The sequence below is a fragment of the Protopterus annectens genome, chromosome 2.part1 (assembly GCF_019279795.1).
Source record: "Protopterus annectens isolate FY-2018-M chromosome 2.part1, PAN1.0, whole genome shotgun sequence".
NCBI classification, from domain to species: domain Eukaryota; kingdom Metazoa; phylum Chordata; order Ceratodontiformes; family Protopteridae; genus Protopterus; species Protopterus annectens.
This window is the reverse complement of record NC_056729.1, coordinates 1,972,119,443-1,972,143,777: the sequence shown is the minus strand read 5'-3', so window position 1 is coordinate 1,972,143,777 and position 24,335 is coordinate 1,972,119,443. Positions and strand designations below refer to the sequence as shown.

At 40.4% G+C, this 24,335-nt stretch overlaps 1 protein-coding gene across 2 annotated transcripts in view; it reads right to left on the bottom strand.

The window, feature by feature from the left end:
* Positions 1-24,335, bottom strand: part of TRIM23 (tripartite motif containing 23) — a 759,378-nt gene that overhangs the window by 85,566 nt on the left and 649,477 nt on the right. For both annotated transcript variants that reach the window (XM_044063360.1, XM_044063361.1), the window contains exon 10: positions 9,392-9,516. In XM_044063360.1, the coding sequence (XP_043919295.1) occupies positions 9,392-9,516 (125 nt within the window). The remainder of the gene's footprint in view (positions 1-9,391; positions 9,517-24,335) is intronic.

The following is a 24,335-nucleotide window of genomic DNA, read 5'->3' as shown; positions in this document are numbered from 1 at the left end:
TGTAACTTCCAGCTGACAGGTAGTTTAGGAATGGTGGAAGCCATGAATCCCAGAGCCCTTAGAAATTCACTGGCTGGAACTCAGAGAAAGGAGGGACTGAAAAAAATGCAATTGGAACAAGAGTCTTGGGAAGCGACAGGGAAGTCAGCACTGGAATGGTCTGCAGCCTGCAACCAAGAAAAAACATGATCCTGAGAAAGAGTCAAGACAGATTTTATTTACTTATTAACATTTGTTGATCGGGAAAGTCCACTGGGCCCAACGACCCATTTTCAGTGGAGGCCCGGGGAGAAAAGCTCCACACAGTCACAGAAATTTTTGCATAACATCAGCTTAAGTTTGAAAGTCAAGAAAGTTTTTACACAATACAAATTGAAGTAGATATAAAAACAAACACATATCATAGAGGTATACAATACAAGAAAATAAACCCAGTGAGTTAAATTTTTAGTAATTCTGTTTGTATATTCTCATAAGAAAGAATACTGTTTAAACAGTTCTGTTTATTCAGTTACAGAAATAAAGAAAGCAAGAGAGATTGGATACGAAGACCGTGCAAACTGCAACTATAAAATTAGTAAAAGTATTTGTAGTATACAGTGGCCAAAACATTTAAGGTGGCTTAATCATATGACTACAAGAACAGACAAGGTTATTGAGATAGTATTCTTTTATTGCAAATTTAAATGTTTTTAAAAAAGTCTAGTTGGGTGATACAAGACAGGGAGAGCATTCCAAAGTTTGGCAATGGCATAGGAATAGAGACATTGTCCAGCTCTTTTGTTGGGTTTAGTTATGGTTAGGAGTAGTTTGATGCCGAGTAGGGGTGTGTGTTTGTATTACAGTTTGAAGGGATGGGCAGTAGTTTAGATTATTTAGTAGTTTGCGGGTGAGAATAAGTTAATGAGGGAACTCAAACCAGTTTAAAGATTTAATGGCCAAGCAATGATGTGTGCGAATTGGCATATTGGAGACAAACTTGGCTCTTTTATAGTAGCACAACTGCAGTTTGTTCAGGAGAGATGTGATGGAGTTGAGTATATGATTCTCAAAGGATAGTTTGTCATCAATTGTGATGCCAAGTAGTTTAGCCATTTTTACAATTTCAAATTCTGTACTATTTTGACAGAATATTTTAAAGTCTAGAGTTAGAGGTTTGGCTGTGAACAGTAAAAGTTTAGATTTTTTGGGATTAAGTAGCAGTTGAGCTTTGTTAAGTTTATTGTAATACCTAGGCTCGTAAGAGGCAAACAACACAGTGAAGGTGCTGAAGCAAATCACTGGGGAGGAAGCCTAAATGAGAAGGTAGTCCAGAAAAGAAAGATTTGTATCCCCTCATCCTGCAAAAGGCAATCACAGGAGTGAGGCATTTAGTAAAAACCCTTGGGACAGAAGAAAAGCCAAAAGGGCAAAGCAGAGAACTGAAAATGAAAAGAGAAATGCAAATATTTCCTGAAACAGGGATGAATAGGGATGTGACTATAAGCATCCTTGAGATCATCCAGAGAGACTAGGAAAGACTGAGGAAGAAAAGGAGGAAATAGAGTCTGAAGGGACAGCATCCAAAAGTACGGGATCTTCAGAAAGGTGTTGAGTTGAAAATAGAGTGTTGCACATTGTGCATTTTCTTATAGATGGGGAAAACTATTGGTAATTATTTGAACCATTTAAAAAAAAAAAAAAAAAGTTTTTTGTTCCTATTCAGTTGTGCAACACTCTATTGAGGAGATGCAATTGGTGGGCAGTCTTCCTTGTGGAAATTGCTCAGCTTGTAAATTTGTTATGAAAATAAAACAATTTTCATCTCTTAATACGTCTCATGTTTTTGACATTCATTGTATGAATACCTGTGTAACTGAATGGGTTATATATTTAGTTGAATGCAGTTGCTCTACTTTTTATATAGGACAAACATCCAATTTAAAATTCGCATCTCTGAATACTTCAGTGATATTAGGAATTGCCTTACATCTAGTGCTTTATATAAGCATACCCTTAAGCATCCTGCTGTTTGTTCAGATTTACTGCTATTGATCGTATTTGCTTCAAAGAGCTGAATAAACTGGGGTGGCATGAACTGCTAAATAAGAAAAAACAGATTATTAGATTAGGTGCTTTGTTTTCTTCTGGACTTAATGATGTACTGTGATTGGTTCTCTTTCATTTTGGGGTTGGGGGATGATAAGTATGCGTGTTTCAATGTGGTGCAATTTACTTATATATTACTTTTGGCACTGAAGAAGGCTTCTAGCCAAAACTGGCTTGCCTTGCCTATTAAATGCTTCTATATGCTCTCTAATTCAATATTAACAAAGTGTATTTTATTGCTGACATGGACTGCTGGAAGTTTTTTGGTTTTTGAGCGTTGAATTTTGTCCCTGCACCATTGCCGTACCTGGAAGATCAATTCTGTGGTGTATGCATCTTTTGGGTCACACTGTTGGCGGTTCATTGGTGTTCAAACTCCTTTGTTCAACTTCTCTTTTGGGGTGCCTTTGCTGGTGTTTCCATTGTTGCTGCTTTCTTGAAATTAATTTATCGGACAAGATGGATTTAATAAACCTGTTGACTGGTTTGGTATCTGATAAAGATGACATCAGGATATTTGAGGATCTTCGATTTAATTTATCTTCTGCCAACAAACCAGGTACTGTTTCTTCGCAAACATTTACAGGTACAGAAGCCTTTAATGAGTTGAGAGGAACCATGAAAAAAATTACATTCTACTGTTTGGCATTTGAAACTATTGAAGGGGATATGAATCTAAAGGTTACTGCCCTCAGGGTTTGTGTGTACGTATATAGCTGATGTTAAAGTCTCACCGATATCATACACCAAAGGAGTGGTTTATAGTTCAGCAAGTGGCTTCTATGATGTCTGTAAAAACTTTACTAGCTTTCTATGAGAGAGATCTCTAAAATCATGTCAGAAGTTATTAATTTGTGAGACTGTAAAAACTTTTCAGGTACATGGGTATTGTAAAGAACAAATTGTCTTGTTGGCTTCAGGGCTTGTGACTTTTGAACATGAACTACAAACATGCAAGCTTAAAAAGTTTGAGAGAGATGCTAAGGATTATATTAGTGGTAAGCCATTTGCTTATCATACATTGGTTACATTTCAAAAGGACAAAATGGTATATGGTTATAATTGAGGTTGTATAAAGGATAAAAAGGAAGAAGCCCAGGTCGATTTTAAAACGGGCGGCTACTTCAACAGAGACCTGCCATAGATACAGATGTGGAATTAATTATGGACTCTGTGGTTTCCAAAAAGAATTCTTTTAACCCTTTACATTTAGGAGGAGGGCCAGGAGTAAATATCCTAAAAGAAACAACTATGTTAGAAGCATTAATATGGCTGATGACTCCTAGATATAGACAGCTTCCATTGTGCATAACATTTCTTCTGACACTTTATTCAGCACCTCCAATTCTGCCAAGGATAAAGGACTAAGTTTTGTATCCACTTATTCTATGGCTGAAGAGATCTTTGTTTAAATTGTTACTTCTTTTTGTAGGAGGTTGAATTTCTTTTATTTTGATAGCAAAAATGTAACAAATGAAATGCAACTTAAATTTAGAAGTTTTTTCCACCTCATGAACAAATATGTACTTAAACATTTGCATTTTAAATTTTCACACAATATGGGATCCAAGAAAAATCTTTCTCATGCAAAATATAATGCTTTATATTTTTTGAAAGCTAACCACGATATTGTGATTAACAGTACTGATAAAGGTGGGGCAGTTGTGGTGCGAGACTGTTCCCTTTATTTGCAAGAAACTTATAATCAGCTATTGGATGTTCAATTCTATCAGAAGATGGTTTTAGATTACATTGATGCCTTTTTATCATTAGCTTTTGAAGAAGGCATTATTTCAAAAAATACAGTACATCATCTTACAGTTCAGGATCCTTCACCCCAATATTTGTATATCTTGCCCAAGTTACATAAAAATTCAACATGCCCCCCAGGGAGGCCTGTAGTTTTGGGCTGGGGTTCATTGACTGAGCCACTTTCAGCACTTCTGACTAAACATTTAAAACCATTGTTGGTAGGGGTTCGATCCCGGATTTAGGATACTACTGCATTCTTGAATATATATTGCAGGAAGCACAACAGGAAACTCAGTAGTGTACGTGTACTCGATGTCAAAGAATTATACATGAATATTCCACATTGGGCTGGTCTATTGGTAACAGCATTTTGGTTGGAAAAGATTCCTCTATATAGCCCTGGCTTTAACACTTTTCTAGTTTGTTTAGCAGAACATGCGTCAACTAAGAATGAGTTTTACTTCAATGGTAATTGCTTTTTGCAACTAAAAGGCACAGCTATGAGAGAGCCCTTTGCTCATAATTATGCATATTTGTTTATGGGGTATTTAGAAGAACTGATTTACAATGCTAGTCATAACACTTATTTAGAAGAAATAGACATATGGTGCCATTATCTTGATGACTGCTGGATGATATGGAAATCTGATATTACCTATCTGCTAGAATTTGTACAATACTTGAATGATAACAAATAGGGGCTACAATTCAGTTTAAATTATAATTTTAGTCAGATGTCCTTTTTGGATGTTAAGGTGGCTAAACAAGTTGATGGCACATTGTGTACCTCTCTGTTCCAAAAGGAGTTTTATTATAATTCCCTTTTAGATGCTACTAGTCATCCACCCCATATAATTAAGAACATCCCCAAGTCCAGTGTTTAAGGGTTAAGAGGATTTGTTCCTCAGCTGAGGAGTTGGACAAAAAATGTAAAAAAGACAGCAAGATTTCGAGTTAGAGGTTATAAATTAGATGGCATCCATCATGGACATAATTTTGCTTGTTCCATGGATAGATCCTCATTATTACATTATTGAACAAAAAAAAGAAGCAGGCTGCTCCAGTAAGTATGATTACCAGCTTCGGACGTAACTCTACAGCTTTTTGTAATTTAAATAAACACTGCGGGATAATTTTGTTGGATATTAAGTTAGCAAAGTTCATACCAACACTGTGCATTTTCTTATAGACAGGTGAAAAATATTAGTAATTATTTGAACTACTTAAAAAAAAAAGTTTTTGGTTCTGATTTAGTTGTGCAACACTCTATTGAGGGGACACAACTGCTGGGCAGTTTTCCTTGTGGACAATGCTCAGCTTGCAAGTTTCTTATGAAAATAATTTTCATCTCCTAATACATGAAATACTTTTGACATCTGTTGTATGAATATCTGTGTATCAAAATGGGTTATATATTTAGCAGTGGTGCAGCAGTTAGCATTGTCGCCTCACAGCAAGAGGTTCTCCCCTGCGATTCTCGGGTGCAGTGCCTTCTGTGTGGAGTCTGCATGTCCTTCCCGCAGTCCAGTGACGTTTAAAGACATGCAGGTAGGTGCATGCATGAATGGGTGTGCCTTCTTTGAAGGTTGGGCTGGCAACTCAGCACTGTAAAAATCCACTGCCAATCACTAGCAGACAGGAGTTCTGCTGTGGTGACCCCTAACCGGGAAAAGCTGAAAGACTTTTGGGCGGCCGTGGTGGTGCAGCAGTTAGCGTTGCCGCCTCACAGCAAGAGGTTCTATGGTTCATTCCTCGCTGGGGTGCCTTCTGTGCAGAGTCTGCATGTCCTCCTTGTGGTCGCGTGGGTTTCCTCCAGGTGCTCCGGTTTCCTCCCCCATCCCAAACACATGCTGTAGGTGGATTGGATACTCTAAATTGGCCCTAGGCGTGAGTGCGTGCATGTGTGTGTGCCTTCCTTGGAAGGTTGGGCGCCAGGCTGGGCAACTCAACACTGTAAAACTCCACTGCCAATCATGAGCGGACAGGTGATCTGCTGTGGCGACCTCTAACCGGGAAAAGCCAAAAGAAGAAGTTGCTCTGCGTTTTATGTAGGACAAACTTCCAGAGAATTTAAAATTCACATCTTTGAACACTTTAGTGATATTAGGAATTGTTGTAAATCTAGTGCTTTATATAAGCATACCCTTAAGCATCCTGCTGCTTCATTCAAATTTACTGCTATTGATTGTATTTACTTCAAAGGGCTAAATTAAGTCGGGGTGGCATGAACTACTTAAGAAAGAACAGAGTTGGATTATTACATTAAGTACTTTGTTTTCTCCTGGGCTTGATGTACTGTGACTGGTTCTTTTTAATTTTGGGGGTGGGTAGATGAGTTATATATGTGTTTCAATGTGGTACAATTTACTTGTATATTACTTTTGGCACTGAAGAAGGCCTTTGACTGAAACCGGTTTCCCTTGCCTATTAAATGCCTCTACATGTTTTTTAATTCAATATTAATGAAGTGAATTTTACTGCTGACATGGAGTACTTGCCATTTTTTGAGCTTTGAATTCTAGCCCTGCACCTCTGCAGTACTTGCGAGAGGAATTCTGTGGTGTATACCTTATAAATCCTGTCAGGCTTTTTAGGGGCTGGAGATAAGGAATCAGGAGCTTGAGAAGTTGCTGATAAAGTGTCCAACAGGGCAGCTAGGACAGGAGGGACAGCAGAGGGCTTAGGAGACTCCATCTGGAGGAGTTCATAATACCTCTTCTGGATGTCAGAAACCTGAAAACAGTCCCATTTAAAGAATTCCATCTTAAGAGAGAAAATCCCCAAAAAGAGTTCCTCAAAGAGAGAATCTGGGATAATGGAATCCTCCTCATCAGTACCAAAGTCCAATGGAGAAGGAATCTGAGAGGTGTACATCAAGGACTCTTCCCCAAGTCCAAATCTTCATCAGAAGAGTCCTGCTCCCTAAGCCTCTTAAATGGAGCAGATGACCAAGGGGGGGGGGGGGTGGTTGCAGAAACAAACTCCCTGTGGAGGCTTCAAGGCCATGAGTGCATTAAACAACCCCATGTAAAATCCTGCCATTCACACTGGGGATCTTTGGAAGCACGGAAAATGTGTTTAGCTTTCTGATGCTTCTTTAGAGGAATGTCAGCTCTAAATACATTAGGAGGTTCAGACCCTTACCGACACTCAACGTAGTGGGACTGTCCTCCTGAAAAAGATTCTGCAGACTGCCCCTCGGTCCCTTAGATAGGATCAGCCAAGGTACCCCTCAAAATCCTTAACAGATGTCTGCACAGCCTCCAAGGATGTGCAAGAAGCCAGATCCATGCTGACTTCCGACATGGTCGCTGCAGAGGAATCCGATGGAACAACCAAATGGTTCCACCGGCTTTCACCACCAGCCTCAACAGAGACATCAGGGGGAGGGTACAGCAGTTGAATCCAACCTAACCTTTTTGTTCTTCTTCTTGGCTGACAGCTGACCCTCTGGACAGGATAATTCTGCCACCCTGTGCCAACAACTTAAGATGGTTCTCCATGTAGATAGACAAGGAGGAGAGACGACTACAAAGGGTCTTAAGGACAAACGTTTGACAAATAGAGCACTTAGTAGGGTCATGAGAAGCTCCCAAGCAAAAATGACACTGCTCGTGACAGTCTTTATGGGGAATCTGTATCCCCACTTTTCTGGATGACATGTAAACTCGTAAACCAAAAGAAAAATGAGATGGGAAGAAAATCCTAACAGGGCACTTATCTGAAAATGGCTGGTTAACTAGCACAAATGAAGGAGTGTTCAGACCGAAGATCAGAAATGGCGTTTGGACTGGCGGCAAAGAAGTTCTGAGGTGTGTACGTTCATACGTCACCGTTATGTCCTATGCCATGACCAGGTAGCACACGTGTGATGTATGATGTCATTGGTTTTATCCCTCAGAATCATACACTCAGTCTGTTCAGAGTTGCAAGCAAAGGCTGACTGCTGTTATCTGAGATTCCTCCTGATGGCAGTACAATAATAAAATAAAGGCAGCAAAAGATCCTCGCTAGAACATCAGTGAGTCTTCATGCTGTGAATGTGTCATATAAGGCTGTTTTTATTTTCTTCTGAAATCTGATATTTATTTCACATGTTAATGTCCCAGGCACAGGTTGACTACAACTTATGCATTTTACACTTATACAGAAAGTAGTGGAGGTTTATTATCTACGTATTTATCAGGGGGTCACTTCAGGTTGTTGATCTCGGTCTCTTTGTTAAGAAAAAGCTGACATCTGAATGCCTGCTAGTGAAGATCTACGGCTATGTAGATACGGTGTGCTGTTTAACTGGCTTATTTTTACACCATTTTATTAATTTAAACATTTTATCTGACATATAACATTTTTTCTTACAATTAACTGCATTTACTGTGCTTTGTGTTTATTACACTGTTTTCATTACAAGAGGAATAGCTGTATTTCAAGCTTTATCAGTTTGACGGATTCTCATGTTGGTAATTTAACAGTCTCAAGCTAGCCTAGAATTAGATATTTATATACAATTTTAACAGTTTTGCTTTACTTATTTAGTTATTACATTTTTAACCAGGTAAACGAACTAAGTTCACAGAACATTTTTAGCCACAACCTTGGTCAAGAATGCACAAACAACAAAAAAGAATCATGAAGAATCAAGTTGAATTTTGAACAAACCACAAGCATTTAGTCAATATACAGTACGTATATTTGAGATTAATACATACTTTGATACAATGCAGTTTAAAAGGAAGCACCATTGACATGATTTACAAAATATACATACGATGTACACTATTTGCAAAAATGTTCTGAATTTGTAGAGACAATGTCAGCTGCAATGTTGAAAAAAAGAATCTTATCAGAATTACCTTTCATTCATGCTTGCAGGTACAAGCAGACCTGAAGCACAGTGGTGTGTGTTGCTCATGCAGTTTCAGTACATTTAAATAATCAGTATTTTATAAATTAACTTTATGCATTTACAGTCTAATCAAAAATGTAAAAAAGGCACCCCAACAAGTGTAGTTGATCAATAACAGATGGGTAAGGTGTGGATTATACCATGATACACTCGCACTATGTCTGATCACTCAAGCTTTGTCCTTGTAGCTAAACCCAGTAGCTTTGAATCTTATCAGATCATAGTCCATAATCAAACCACAAATTAATGCTTTACCATTGCAACAATAATTCAGAGTAAAAGTACAGATGATTTTCCATGGCACTATTACCCATAAATTCATTTCGACAAAAAAAACTCTCTGCATTTCTTCTGAACAGTTAGTTTACAAGCAGCTTCTGCTGTATAATGAACACTTGGCTTCGAAATATGAGGCTTACACATTCATTCCATACCTAGTCTGACATCAGCATTATCTGAACCTCCATGCATGGGAGCTATATGTGTGACAAAAAGAATATAAATCATGGCTCTTCTATTGAAACTGTAGTAAACTCTACAGCACAGACAGGCAGGGGGAAAAAGTATATTAAAATGCTTCAACTAAAAATTTGCTTGCACATTAAAAAATACAATTAACTTGTTAAAAGATGAGACAGACTGTACCTGTTTATTGGCAAAGATCAGTAGCAAGGCGTCACGCAATTCTTTTTCTGTCAACAGTTTTGCCAGTTCACTGTGAGCCTCCATTAGTCTGTCTCTGTGGCTACTGTCAATAACAAACACCACAGCTAGAAAAAAAAGGAGAGGAAAAAATGAACGTATGTTCTTCAGGTTTCAGTCCTCAATAACTTACTGAATTTATCAGTCTTCTGTTAACAGTACAATGAATAATTATAATGCAATATAAATATGTCAAGGCTGGTAATTCAGTTGTCAGGTCTGACAAGAACTCCCTTGCCACTTTTGCAAGAGTCCCTGAGCATTTCTATAAAGTTTCCCAACTTACCACTGGCATTTCACTGCACTGAAAAATATCCACCAACAAAACAAAATGAACTGTAGTTACAAGTCAGTCATACTACAAGTTTCAGTAAAGGAGTTTTCCAATAAAAAAACACACGAAGGCCAGCGCTAATCCACTGGAACACCAGTTTTAAATCTGGTTTGTAATTCAGTGCCAGAGATCAAGGTTCAATGATGATCTTGCAATGCCAAAGGGCTCTGCCAGTGCTCATCTTCAAGCTTGTTAAAGTCCCTATGGCGAGGCACATTACATAAATGATGTTATTTATTTATTTAACACTTGTTTACCGGGAAAGTCCGACTGGACACGGGTCCTTTTTCAGTGGAGGCCCAGGGAGAAAAGCTCCACTTAAGCAAAATTACAAGTTTGAGTTTTAGTTACAGGTAATACAAGACTTGCACAAAAACAAACTTTATATACACTGCAAAAGAAAAAGGCTGGTCTGCAAGCCAGCTCAAAATGTCGAACATCAAAGTTACAAAAAGATAAATATAAAATGTCTTACATAAACGTGTACAATAGACATCACAGTATGAGTATGTACATATGTATACAAGTCATTTGTCATGCTTGGGAAGAAAAAGAGACTTCTGACAGAAGGAGAGGACAGATGCCTCAGTCAGGATTTACTGGAAGGGCAATGAGATACAAAGTTAGAGATGTAGTGCTGTGCAGTTAGATGTCTATCCAGGGCAGTTACAAGAACAGAGCCAGGAGTCCTTCAGGTGTAGTTTTAGGAGTTTTTTAAACCATGTTAAAGAGCAGCAGGTAGTAATTTGGGTGGGGAGTTTGTTCCATATGTTAGGGATGTAGTTTTGAGAAAAGTGATTCTCCAGCTGTGTTACTTGCTTTGGTGGTGTCTAGTAGGAATTTATTATTTGAGCAGAGGGGTCTGGAAGTGATGTATGGTTGTAATAGTTTTTGGAGGGCAGGGGTTTTGTCTGGTTGATGCAATATTTTGTGGGCAAAGGTTAACTGATTAAAGCTTAGTAGCCAAGGAAGTTCTAGCCATTCTAGTCGTTTAAGAGCTGTACAATGATGTGTTCTGTATGGGGCATCATTGGCAAACTTGGCAATTTTATAATAACAAGCTTCGAGTTTGGTTAGTTCAGATTTGTGGAGGTTGGTTAGGATTGGGGAAGCACAGAGGAAGGAAGATAGGAGATGCATGTGAGCAACAGTAGCTTTTGAGTGTTTAGTTAGGAATGGTTTGTTTCTGTAAAGTAAACTTAGTTTCTTGTGGACCATCTTAATGGTTTGTGCTATGTGTATATCGAACTTCAAGTTGTTGTCTATTTCTACACCCAGCAGTTTGGTATGACTTGTAGGGGAGATGATAGTTTTATTTTTGGATAGGATGGTGAAAGTTTGGGAGGAAGTGGGTCACTTTTGCTCAGGAGAAGAGAAGGAGCTTTGTTTTGTTGGGGTTTAGTATGAGTTGGGAGCTGCTGAGCCATGTTTCTATGGACAGGAAGGAGTCTTGGGTTTTGGTGTGGAGATCATGAAGGGAGGAAGCTGTGCAGATTAGTGTAGAGTCATCTGCATACTGTATGACAGTGGCTTGTAGTGTGGTGGTGTGGAGCTGGTTGGTGAAGAGGATGAAAAGTAGAGGTCCAAGGATAGAGCCTTGTGGAAACCCTAAGGTAACAGGGAGAAGAGAGGAAAGTTGTTGCCATTGGATGGCCTGTTGTCATCCTGATGGGTAACTTCTGAACCATGTGATAGTGGAGGTACTGAGATTTAGAGTGGAGAGAATGCTGATGAGTTTGTGATGAGTGACCATATCAAAGGCCTTTGACAAGTCTAAAAATGTAGCAGATACAAACAGTCCTCTGTTTCTACAGTGGTTCACTGCATTTGTGAAGGACATGAGGGCTGTGGTAGTGCTGTGAGAGGGGCAGAAACCATGTTAAGCTTTTGACAACAGTTTATTTGTGTTAAGGCAAGTCATTAATTGAGTGTGTACAGTCCTCTCTAGGATTTTAGACAAGTTGGACAGGACAGCAATTGGCCTATAATTAGTAAGTTCCTCTGAGTTACCTCCTTTACGTAAGGGTATTATTTGTGAGATTTTCCAAATATCTGGGACCATGTTTTCTGATAATGATCTGTTTATGAGTATGGCTACTGGGTATGCTAAAGCATCTGCTGCAATTTGCAGAAATTCTGCTGGGAGGCTGTCGGCGGCTAATGTGGTAGAGTTTAGTTTCCCTTTGTAGTTTTATTGTGGTATCAACCGACACTGGCTGGAATGTAAAGAGGTTGCAGCTATTTTGGGAGATGGCTCTTTGTTGGGCTGCGGGTGTGGAGTTGGGGTCGTGGAGACAGTGTGAAAATTAGCAAGGGTTTGGATAGTTTCAATAAAGTATTTACTGAACTGGGTTGCTATGCTCTTAGGATTTATGACTGATGGGGTAGGAATAGCTGATTTGCCTGGTAGAAGTATATTAATTGTGGCCCAGAATTTTTGAGGGTTATTATGGTATTTTTTCTGGATACTATGGTAATAGTTGGTTTTGTCTGATCTTACTAATTTCTTGGCTTTATTTCGCAGTTCTAGGAATCTTTGTCTTGTTGTTGGGGTTTTGTGTTTGTGGAACTGTTCCCCTGCCTTATCTCTAGCCTTGAATAAGGTTCTGGATTCCTTAGGAAGCCAGGGTGCACAGTTAGATTTGACTCTGATTACTCGAGAGGGTGAGTGGCAGTTTAGTATGTCAAGGAAGGTGGTATTGAAGGAGTTGACTGCGTCTTCAAGTAGTAGCTGTCTGAGTGATTCCCAGTTGCAGCTATTTAGTGCGGAGATGAACTTGTTTGGGTTGAAGGTTTTTTTTTTAGTTCTAATTAGCTGGTAGGTGATTGGCTGGTGTGGGGAGTACGGGATCTTAGTAGAAAGGTTGGCAGATGGTCACTCAGACCATCAGGGAGGCAGCCTGATTGGAATGACAGGAATGGGTTGTTCACTAAGATCCATTCTAGGATAGAGTGTTGGTTGGAGGATTTGTCAATCCTGGTAGGAGATGTGATAAGTTGGGTGAACCCATGTAAGTTGATATGTCATGTTGGGATTTGACAGCAACAGTTGAGCCAGTCAATACTGAAGTCTCCCATTAGGATAGTTTCCTGTGGGAGGGAATTACAGACCCAGTATAGAATATTCTCTAGTGTGGGAATGTTGTTCCCAGGTGGGACATAACCCAAAAAAAACAAATTAACATCATGGGTTAAGTGTCAATTTGGTACAGAAAATTCTGCATCGTCAAAGTTTGGGATGCTTGGTTGTAGGCAGCCAACCAATAGGTGGTTTTTGAATAGGACAGCTACCCCTCCCACCCCTTCTGGATACCCTGTCTTTTCGTAGAATGTTGAATCTGGGAGGTACGATTTCATCACTGTTATTGCTGGGTTTGAGCCATATTTCTTTAAGTATTACTATATCTGGGGAATGGTGGGAGAGCAGGCCATGGACTTCGTTTCCAATACTTCTTGTATTTATGTTAAGTAGGAGAGGGGAATTCTTATGTTTCTGGTGTAATAGCCCTGAGCCTATGATGGTGGAGTTGTTTACTTGATTTTGGGTGGTATTGAGCCCTGGATTTGGGTGTATGTCACTGGAGAGGTTTAAGTAACTGATAAGGTGTGCAATTAACTTGGTAACTTTGTGAAGTACAAACCAAGAAAAAAAATTGTTAGCAGGAAAAAGTTAGCCCACCTCTAGAAAATTTGTTATATTCATTTACTCACAGGTAATTCCAAGATAAAAAAATCAAACTGAGCGCTTTCATCCCCCATACAACAGGGACTTCATCAGAATAAAAGAGTTGTCCATTCTGGCTCATTTATATGCAATAATAATTAATGACATCACAATTATGTAAAGAGTTTTAAAGGCACCAGCCTAAAAACACAATATAACACACATACTAATACTGTTGAATATAAAAAACATTCTTAAAAATACCCTAAAACAACAGTTTTGTTTGTTGTTGCTTAAAATTTCTAATAACATTTTTTCAAAACATTTACATAATAGATTTTCCAATGCGAATGGGTTTGAGAGAGATAACGTCATTAAGACCTGATTATTGCCAGCTTGTAATCTTATTTACCATTTTACCCCTCTCTCCTCGATAAAACTTCTAGTCACCCACCTAGGGTTTGGCATGACTCACTCTAATATAGCAAAAGTAAAACTGGAAAAACTAATACATGTGGTGGAATGTTTATAAAGTGCATTGTTCATGTTTTTCGTGTATATCTGATGCACGTTTGTATATAAAGGTTTTGAAAAAAAGAATAACGAATTTTCTAGAGGTGGGCTGATTTTTCCTGCTGCTAACATTGTTTTTTCTTGATCTGAACTTAGTGAAGTAGTTTAGCGTGTTTCTGATAGGTGAGGGATGATATAGATAGAGGTAGGATTTTCTCAGTGTGGTAGTCTGTGTGGCTGGTATTGAAGAGGTTTGGCGATATGGGAGTGTAAGGTGGACTATTGTGATGGGCCAAAGAGGAGGTTTGGGAGGGAGGTGAATGACTGCCGATAACGGTGTGTAGCATGATGTGAGGGAGTAGAAAACTAATAGCAGTAATGCAGAGATGATATACATGGCTGTTTGGGTGTTTGTTATTAAGGAGGGACATTTTATTAGGGTATGATGTTTTAGAAAGGGGAGGGAGATGTGTGAATGTAGATAAATAGGTTCATAGATTAGTATGAAGCTAACTGCCCTTGCGAACCATTTTAAGCCTAGCCAATTATCCTTGTGAGACTCAAACCCTGCACCTTGTGTTTTTAAGGCAGACACCTTAACCGTTAGGCCACCCTCCCAACCCCTAGGGCAGGTGGGTGTTGCCTGAGTGGGTACGGTGAACTGGCCTAATTAGTGAAAGTGTGGGTTCAGACTGGTTATGGCAAATGTGGGCAGGCCTTGATAGGTATGCAAGGGTGGGTGGAAATGGGGGTAGGGGAGCGGAGTGAGCCCACAGGGCGAAGGGAGCGGAGTGAACTCGCAGGGCGAATGGAACAGGATGAGCCGGGGCTGACTGCTAGCACAAAAACAATCAGGAGATTGCAGCTCATCCAGGTCAGTATGTTAGATACCCTGTACACTGGAGTAAGTAGAGTTCCTATAGCATCTGATATAGTGCAGGGAAGCTGAATAATTGTTGAGTTGATGTGAGCTGTGATGGGGGGGTCATATAGTGTGCTAGCTTCTTGCCTTACAGTCAATACATTTTAAAACAGTGGACAAAATATAGGATAATAACCTACACTGCAGTTGTTCTGTAGCTAGACAGGTGATGTATTTGTCCTAGCTGGGCTAATTTAAGTTCCGGCTTCATAGCACTGTATGCTAGTGCAGGGCGAAGCAGTCCAAGCGATAATACACTTCTGGGTGTCTGTGGGCTTGTAGATGAATTTCTGTGGGTTTAAAATGCTTTTGTAGTCCTTTTTCTTTCAGGATGATTGTTTCATTTTATTGTTTAGTGGTCAGGTTCATGGAGTTGCTAGAGCAGGTAAAACTGCTGTGGACCAGTAGAAGGGGAACTGCTGAGCAAAGAAATAATACTTTTGTAGTCCTTTTTCTTTTAGGATGATTGTTTCCTTTTATTGTTTAGTGGCTAGGTTCATGAAGTTGCTAGAGCAGGTAAAAACTGCAGTGGACTAGTTGAAGGGGAAAGGCTGAGTAACCCGTTCGCAGTGGCTGTGGAAATTGCAAGGTATACTGAAGGCCGGAGGGGTACGGACAGCATACAACATAATGCACACTACAAAACACTGATGTAAAACAAAGTAATGACTAAATTAACATGTTAACAGATATGACACCAGCTCAAACAAGTATGTTTTAAGGAGCATCTTGAAGACATTTAGCATCAGGAATCTCTCTTAGACACTTAGGAAGTAGAATCCAAAGATAACATTCCTGAAAAGCAAAATTACATACCTTACAGAAATCCATCTGAACCTTAGGAAACACTAACAGCCAAATCTGGTCTAGTGCTGGGCATGGGATAGCAAGTAGTCCCTGAAGGTGTAGGGAGGGGTGTACTTTTGTTATATTGCCAAAATAACACATACTTCTTTACTGTCCTGTTTTTTTTTTTTCCAGAATGTCCCGATGTTTGCCTCATATTTTCGGTCTGTTCCTCATAAAATCTGTGGCTTTCTGGCAAATCACTGAGCACCAAAGGCACTAAATAATGACATACATTTGCGTTTCAAACATCATATCCTTTAGAAAATCTATGCGAATGCAAAACTTCTTATTCTAGCAACTTTTTAATTTATAAGGACAATAATTAAAATCTCTCCCTGATTTTGGGCTGTTTCCCCATTATTTTTGACTTTGGATTTCTTGCACTTAAAGGTAAGTAGAAGGAAATATCCTAACCAAAAATTTAAAGACAATCTGTGGCCTAACTAGCATCCATTGCAGACTGTACAGAACCAACATGACAGGGTGTCATCAGGAAATGCTCACAAGTGGCTAGGCTGTGGAGTTCTGCACCAGCTGCAAACAATCCAGTTCTAAGTCCAGTAGCCATAGATAAGAAGTGTAACAGGAACTCAAATACGAGGAAATTGTGTCATGCAACACCAAAAAGAGATCTGCAGAGGTATAAAGTAATTACAGTGATATTCTTACATGGAAATGGGATGACTCAATAACAGCTGAAACAGTCCTCAAGTGTCAGTCTATGAATGACAGCACCTATGTTTTGATTTTTCAACAGAAAATCAAATCTGTCACAGCTAAAGATGATGTTAATGAACAAAACTTAGAACAAAAGAATTGTGAAATATGACATGAATATTTATGGCAGCCAACTTGGAAGTGTTCAATATCAGCCAATTGCTGATCATTCAGTTATGCATACGTTGTAAATCTTCTGCGGACATATTTAAAGCAGACTCGGATAGCTGTGTAACACACAGGTAGAGTGGTGTGCCATTAGTGCTACATGAATGCAGTGCTAATGATACAGGGAAAGTGGTGTGTCAACAGCACTATGATAATACAGCACATGAGGCGAGCTGATCCTAATCTGAAGGTCAAAAAAATAAGCTTGTTATATAACGGGTATCTGCATTTTATCTTATTATAAAGATCCTTTTTCACTTTCGAAAATTTACAAAGTCAGTCTGCTTCTTTGGTACTACAGCTTGTGCTTCAGAGCGTACCTGTTCGTTTTCGTTCTCATCACATCAATAAGTATATTAAACAGAAGAGGAGTTCTTCACTTGGATTGTTTTAAACTCAATTCACCATATCCATGTACTGTTTCACCAGAAAAGCATGAACAATTTGAAAAGGGGGGGGGGGGGTTAAAGAATTCTTCCATGGAATTTAGTTTCTATAAATGTAAATTATCCTGAGGGTGCACTTAACTGGTAGGACCTAACCTCATGAAATGAAGTGAAAATAATTTAGGAGACAATCTGTCTCGCACAGAAATCCTCTCCTTCCACGGAAAGAGCAGGAAGGCACTATATTATATGTGTGTTATGTCTATGTACATATTATACACACACACACACACGTATATATACATATACATACATACACATACGTGTGTGTGTGTGTGTGTGTGTGTGTGTGTGTGTGTATGTATATATATATATATATATATATATATATATATATATGTATATATATATATATATATGTGTGTGTGTGCGCGATTATATATATATATTTATATATATATATATATATATACACACACACACACACATATATATATATATATATATATATATATATATATATATATATATATATATATATACACACACACACACACACTTTTCTGTTTGCATAAGGAAAGGTTCATGACTTGCAATTGCTTTTTAAATAATTTTTTGGGCTACTTTAGCCCAGTATGACCATTTATGGGCGGTAGACACCTCTCCTTCCACCCAACAACCTCCCTCTATGAAGAGACCTTACCCCCTCCCCCCCAGTGTACGGCCACCAACTTGTGGACAAAACTGACAGTTTTCAACCATCACGGGGGTAAGAGAACACTGAGGTGTCCAATCCCGTCTCATCTGCTTTTAACTTCAGCAATTTTTTCATATGCCCTACACTTACCCAAAGGGGAAAGTGTGACGGGACATAAGCACTTGTTCATGAGTACTCCTGACCTTGACATGTTGACTTCCTTCCTCCTCTCTGTGTGCACAAGCACCTGTGTGAAAATAATGCTGCTGTACAGCCTCCACTAGTGAGCAGCACTAAGCTGTCAAATCCCCAAATCCTCACCATGAGGCACAAGAAAGTACAGTTTTGTACCTACCATAAATGTAGATGTTCGAAGATCCACATTGCTGCAGTCCTAACACTTGGGTAGTCCGCTGTCCCTCGGTCGGCCCGAATATCAGAGTATAAGGCTGACGTCGGTCAAGGCGCATTTGACTGACATCAGAACGTCAGGGTACAAATGCGCATGACCGACGTCATATCCTCAGTCTTTTCTTGTCCCAGATGTCAGAAGACCCTAAAAAGAAAGGTCCAAACCCATAGACAACAACTAAACAACCAACCAGCCTAATACCAAAAATATGTACAATATATACAATATATACAATATACACAAAATACCTCAGATGGATAACCCAACTCACACAACCACCTCAAACTACAGAGGGGAAGGAGGGAGGGTAAATTGGACTGCAGCAATGTGGATCTTCGAACATCTACATTTATGGTAGGTACAAAACTGTACTATGTTCTTCATCTCACATTGCTGCAGTCCTAACACTTGGGTAGAATCCCAAAGCAGAGGTAAGGGAGGATGGCTAAACTATAATGAAGCAGGAGCTGCCAAAATGCCCTGCAACACAGCAGTGGCAAAACCAGCCCTGGATTTAGAGTACAGTGGAAGGTGGTAATGCCTAGAAAAGGTATGCACTGAACTCCAAGTGGCTGCCTCCAAAATATCCTTAGTTGCCACCCCCCTCAAAAAAGCTGTTGAAGTGGCAGTAGCCCTAGTGGAATGAGGCCTAATCCCAGCTGGAATCTCTTTGCCATGATGGGAATAACAGAAAGCAATGCAAAATCCAATCCACTTAGAAATAGTTTGTTTTGACACGGGCTTGCCCTGAGAGCACAAAGCAAAAGAAACTAATAACTGCTGAGATTGTCTGAACCCTTTAGTTCTGTCCAAATATCGCAACTGCCTGTGTACATCTAAAGTGTGCAAAATCTTTTCCCCTTTATTTTGGGGATTTGCATAAAAAGTAGGCAAATGAATAGTTTGGTTTAAAGCCACACTAGAAACCACTTTAGGCATAAAGGAAGGATTAGTACGTAAAGATACCCTATCCTTATGGAAAATTAAGAAAGGCTCAACTGCCATAAGGGCCTGCAATTCAGAAACCCTTCTTGCAGAGGTAATGGCCAACAAAAAAGCAGTCTTCCATGACAAATAATTCAACTCAGCAGTAGCTGCAGGCTCAAAAGGTTGTAGAGTGAGTTTCTCCAACACAAAATTGAGATCCCAAGCAGGAGTAGGAGCCCTTCGTGGGGGTCTTGTATTCTTTGCCCCTCTAAGAAATTGCTTGAACAAAGGATGAGAAAACAATGGTGGGTCACAGTCGTAGTGAGCTGAAATTGCTGCAGCATGAATCTTAATAGAAGAGAAGGACAAACCTTTGTCCAATAACTCAGTAAGATATTGAAGAGCCACACTTAAATTAGGCTCAGAAACATCCAAATCCTTAGCTGCACTCCAAAACAAAAATCTCTTCCATTTATCTGCGTACACTTTCCTTGTACTAGGCCTTCTAGCTTCCAAAATCACATTCAAAACTTGTTGTGGAAGTCGAGACCCTCTATGGTTTAAAACAGAATATGCCAGGCTGTTAGGTGAAGAGAGTGAAGTTTGACATTGAGCAAATGACTGTCCTCCTGGGACAACAGATGTGGAATCAAAGGCAAAGGCCATGGAGGCTACCGTACTAGACTTCTCAGTAATGGGTACCAGTGCTGTCGAGGCCAATCTGGAGCTATCAAAATCATCCTTGGCTTGTCCTGTCTGACCTTCAGAAGTACCTTTGGAAGGAGAGGTAGAGGTGGAAAGGCATACACATGAAGATTTTTCCAACTGAAAGAAAGAGCATCCACTTTCCAAGCTGTGGGATGAAACCTCTTCGTGCAAAACTTTGGCAGCTGGTGGTTTAGTGGAGAAGCGAACAGATCTATGTCTGGAGTTCCCCAGGACACTGTCAATTTCTGAAATACATGAAGATCCAGTTTCCACTCGTGGGGATCCATGATTTGTCTGCTTAACACATCTGCTAAGGAGTTCTGTGCTCCGGCAGAAACCTTGCCTGAAGACGTAGTTGTAAACTGAGAGCAGTCTCCCACAAAATCATTGCTTGCCTGCATAGAGGATAAGAATGTGTTCCCCTTGCTTGTTGATGTACCACATGACAGTTGTGTTGTCTGTTAGAATCAACACCTGCCCTGGAAGAAGTAAATCCTTGAAAGCTATTAATGCAAACTGGACTGCTAACATCTCCTTCAAGTTGATATGTAGATGCTGTAGTCTGACAGGCCACTTGTCTTGTATCCACTTTCCGTTTAGATGAGCTCCCCAAGCTTTGTCTGAGGCATCTGTCATTAAAATTTGACTCGCCTCTGGCCGGGTCAGAGAGAGTCCCTTGTTTAGGTGACATTCCTGAGCCCACCACAAAAATTCCTTTTGAATGCAAGGTATTATTTGAATGACAGTGTCCAGATCCTGGCAGTGCTGTGTCCATACATTTTTGAGATACCATTGCAACTTCCTCATATGCAGTTTGGCATTGGGAAGCACCAGAATACAAGATGCCATGAACCCTAAGGCTTGAAGGACTGTCCTTGCAGTCAGCCCGGACTGAAGAGATAGATGATGGAAGTAAAGGGAAAGATTCTTTTGTTTGTCCGGGGTTAGAAAGGCCATCTGGGATGCTGTATTCAGTCTTACACCCAGAAAGCACATGTCTTGAGAGGGTACTAGACTGGACTTTATTTCGCTCACAGAATACCCCAGGCATCTTAGCACTGCTATCACATATTCCAAATGGCGAAGAAGCTCGTCCCTTCCTTGAGCCAGAATCAGGCAATCGTCCAAATAAGGATAGATTTGTATTCCTTTTAGCCTGAAGAAAGCTATCACTGGAGCCAGAACTTTCGTAAATACTCTGGGCGCAGTAGATAAGCCAAAGGGCAATGCAGAGAACTGATAGTGAGAAGTCCCAGTCCGAAAACGCAGATACTTCCTGCAACTTAGCCTGATAGGAACATGAAGGTAAGCCTCCTTGAGATCCAAAGTTACCATCCAGTGATCCTTGCCCAGCAGAGGTAAAAGCTGTTGTAACGTCAACATTTTGAACTTGGGAATGTCCAGATAAGTGTTGAGGATAGATAAATCCAAAATTGGTCTCCACGTGTTCCCCTTTTTTGGTACAAGGAACAGGCGAGAATAAAATCCTAGGCCCCTTTCTGGCATAGGTACCGGCTATATGGCCCCTATTTGGAGTAACAGAGAAATTTGCTTGTGAGCCTCTATTCTTTGTTGAGGAGGAATGTCTGGCATGCCTTTGAAAGGAGGCAAGGTATGGAAATAAAACCTGTAACCGTGATGTATGATATCCAATACCCATCTGTCTTGGGTAATCAAACTCCAATTTTCTTTGAAAAGTGCCAACCTTCCTCCCAAAGGTGCTGCCAGGCGAGAAGGTTCTGGCAGCTGAAAAGGTAGGTCATTGGGTCTGTTTACGAAAGGACTGACCCCTGCCCTTACCCGAAGACTGTGCAGGAGAACTCCCTGTTCTAGGCCTGAAAGAGCCCTAACCTCTGCCCCTGCCACGTCTAGATCTACCCCTAGACTGGGAGTCATAAGAAGGATACGTCCACCCCTTAGTAGGCCAATTTCTACTAAACTTTGGAGGCTGAACCTGCAAGAAATCTTTAACAGTCTGCATAGACTTAGCCTTGTCTTCCATTTTCTTTAAAACTGCCTCAACAGGAGAACCAAACAAGACATCAGATTGCAAAGGGGCATCCAAAATCCTAGGTTTAACATGGTCAGATAAATTTTGATCCCTCAACCAGGCATGCCTGCGAAGAACTGACCCGGTAGCAGCCACCCTAGACGAGGCCTGTACAGCATCAAAACCACATTGCAAAGAATGCTTACCCACCTGTTCAGAAACATGCACTAAATCTTGTAACTCTTTACAATCAATACCTTCCGCCAGAGCATCAACCTTAGATTTCAACTGTGAAAGGAGATAATTTTGATATTTCAACATGTGAAACTGGCAATTCAAAGCTCTCATGGCTAGAGTGGAAGAAGTATAAACTTTCTTTCCCCATCTATCCAAGGCCCTGGCCTCTATCTGCAGGAACCGGATTCTTGACAACAGAAGCCTTAACACCCTTAGGCCCCTGGCTAACAGTTTCTGGGTCTGCCCTAGGACTCTTAAAAAGATACTTATGAGCTTCAGGCACCCTGTAATACCTATCTGGTTTAACAGGAGCAGGAGGCAAAGAATCAGGATTAAGAGAAGCCTCTGCGAACACATCTTCCACCACATTCAGAACAGGAGGTATAGCCAAAGGCCTATGCTGGGGTAAAAACAAAAATTCCCTAAGCCTTTTCCTGGAGTCAGAGAAGTCCTGACCTTCTCATTTAAAATGCTCTCTCATGGAGTGAAGGGTCTCTGAAAAAGAAAAATCCTCAGGAGGAGAAGCAGAAGGAGTAGAATCATCCACATCAGAATCAGAATAATGAGAATACTCCTGCAAGTCTTCAGCCGAAGACTCAGACACATCCGAAGCCTGCTCATAATCCCCCAACACTGGTTCCATCCTAGGCCTCTTATCAGGAGGGGGCATAGAGCCTCTGATTAAAGTAATTAAATCTTCTGCCATTTTAAGCATGTGCTTCTTGGGCACAGAACCTGAAGAACTAGGAGTGACACCCACAGAAGCTAAACTAGACCTGCCTCTAGGAGAAGCCTTGAAAGCAGAAAGAGAGGGCCTAGACACCTTAGGAAGGGAGGGGAGTACAGTTATCTGAGAAGCCCCTACAGCCTGACCTGCCTCCTGGGAGGCCACATCCTGTAAAATCAAAGTTTCTCCCTGAGACTGCAGAGAGGCCTTCGTCGGAACCACCGGTTCCACTGACGCCTCTAAAGAACCGGCGTCCGGTTCGGACTCCTCTAACCTAGGTTTAACTGCCTTGTCCTTGCGCTTCTTTGAGGAAGGCGGCGTCGGAGCATCCGACGGCATATTGTAATTGCACCGCTTCCCAAAGACCAACCTGGCACAATCCAACCTTCGCTTTATAGTGCGTTTATTGAACCTAGCACAAAAGCGACACCCAACAACGTCGTGCTCAGGTCCCAAACAAGGTATACACAAATTATGGTAATCCCTATGCGGTATCTGTTTCCCACAAGAAATACAGTTATTCACTTTTTCTGACATCCGGTAAACCACTGAGGCAAGAAAAAAACAAAATATTCCCCAACGGGGTACTTAACCAACTCTGACTTCGGTCTGAAACTCCGAATTCAAAAAATTTCAGAACGCCGAACGGCACTTGCAACACTGCTTCTGCATCGGACCATGCGGCAAAAAAGACTGAGGATATGACGTCGGTCATGCGCATTTGTACCCTGACGTTCTGATGTCAATCAAATGCGCCTTGACCGACGTCAGCCTTATACTCTGATATTCGGGCCGACCGAGGGACAGCGGACTACCCAAGTGTTAGGACTGCAGCAATGTGAGATGAAGAACATCTGGTCATCAGCCACTCAAGCCTACCTTCCTCAGCCATCCTCTAGCTTCTCACGCTGCTAGTCAATTCATGCATGGAATAAAGGGTTTAGGTGCTGCATCTGTTCATTACTAGTACAGTTTCCTCTATCCATGTTGAGAAGGATCTCATCTGTAATTGACCATTATGCTATCATTGTACTCCAGCCAGCCCAGAATCCATGCTGTTCAAGAGTGAGGAAGGGATAGTGTTGGATACAAGTGGACAGAAGGTTGCAGATAAGGTTTTAAGTATTCTTTCATGTGTATAAAGGATGAAGATATGGCAGAAGTGGGAGGCATTTTCTGGGTGAGGTGCTTTGGGAAGGGGTTTGACAAGAGCAGTTTTCCATGTCTAGCATTGTGTTTTGAGTTAAACATAGGTTATAACTATGGAGAAAAGATGTAATAAGGAGGTCTTTACAGAGTGATATAAACAAAGGGAAAATCACAGGTGAAATGTTCTACCCCTACAATAGGTAGGTTTATGCCTTTCAATTTTCATTGCAGATGAACAATGGTCCATAATGGATACCAACACAGGTCCTTTTTTCTTTCTTTCTTCTTTCCTAAATGATACTAAAGTACTACCCAGGAGAGAGGTTTATAACCAAAGTGGGTACAAACATGATGGACGGCTAATGGAAGCTTCACTGTGCATTAAAATCCTTTTAGCTACAGGAAGCGCAAGTTCTTTCTATGTAATTCAGCCCTTTCCTTTTCTAAAGATTTCTTTCATTTCTTTTATCTCTTTGATTTAGACTTT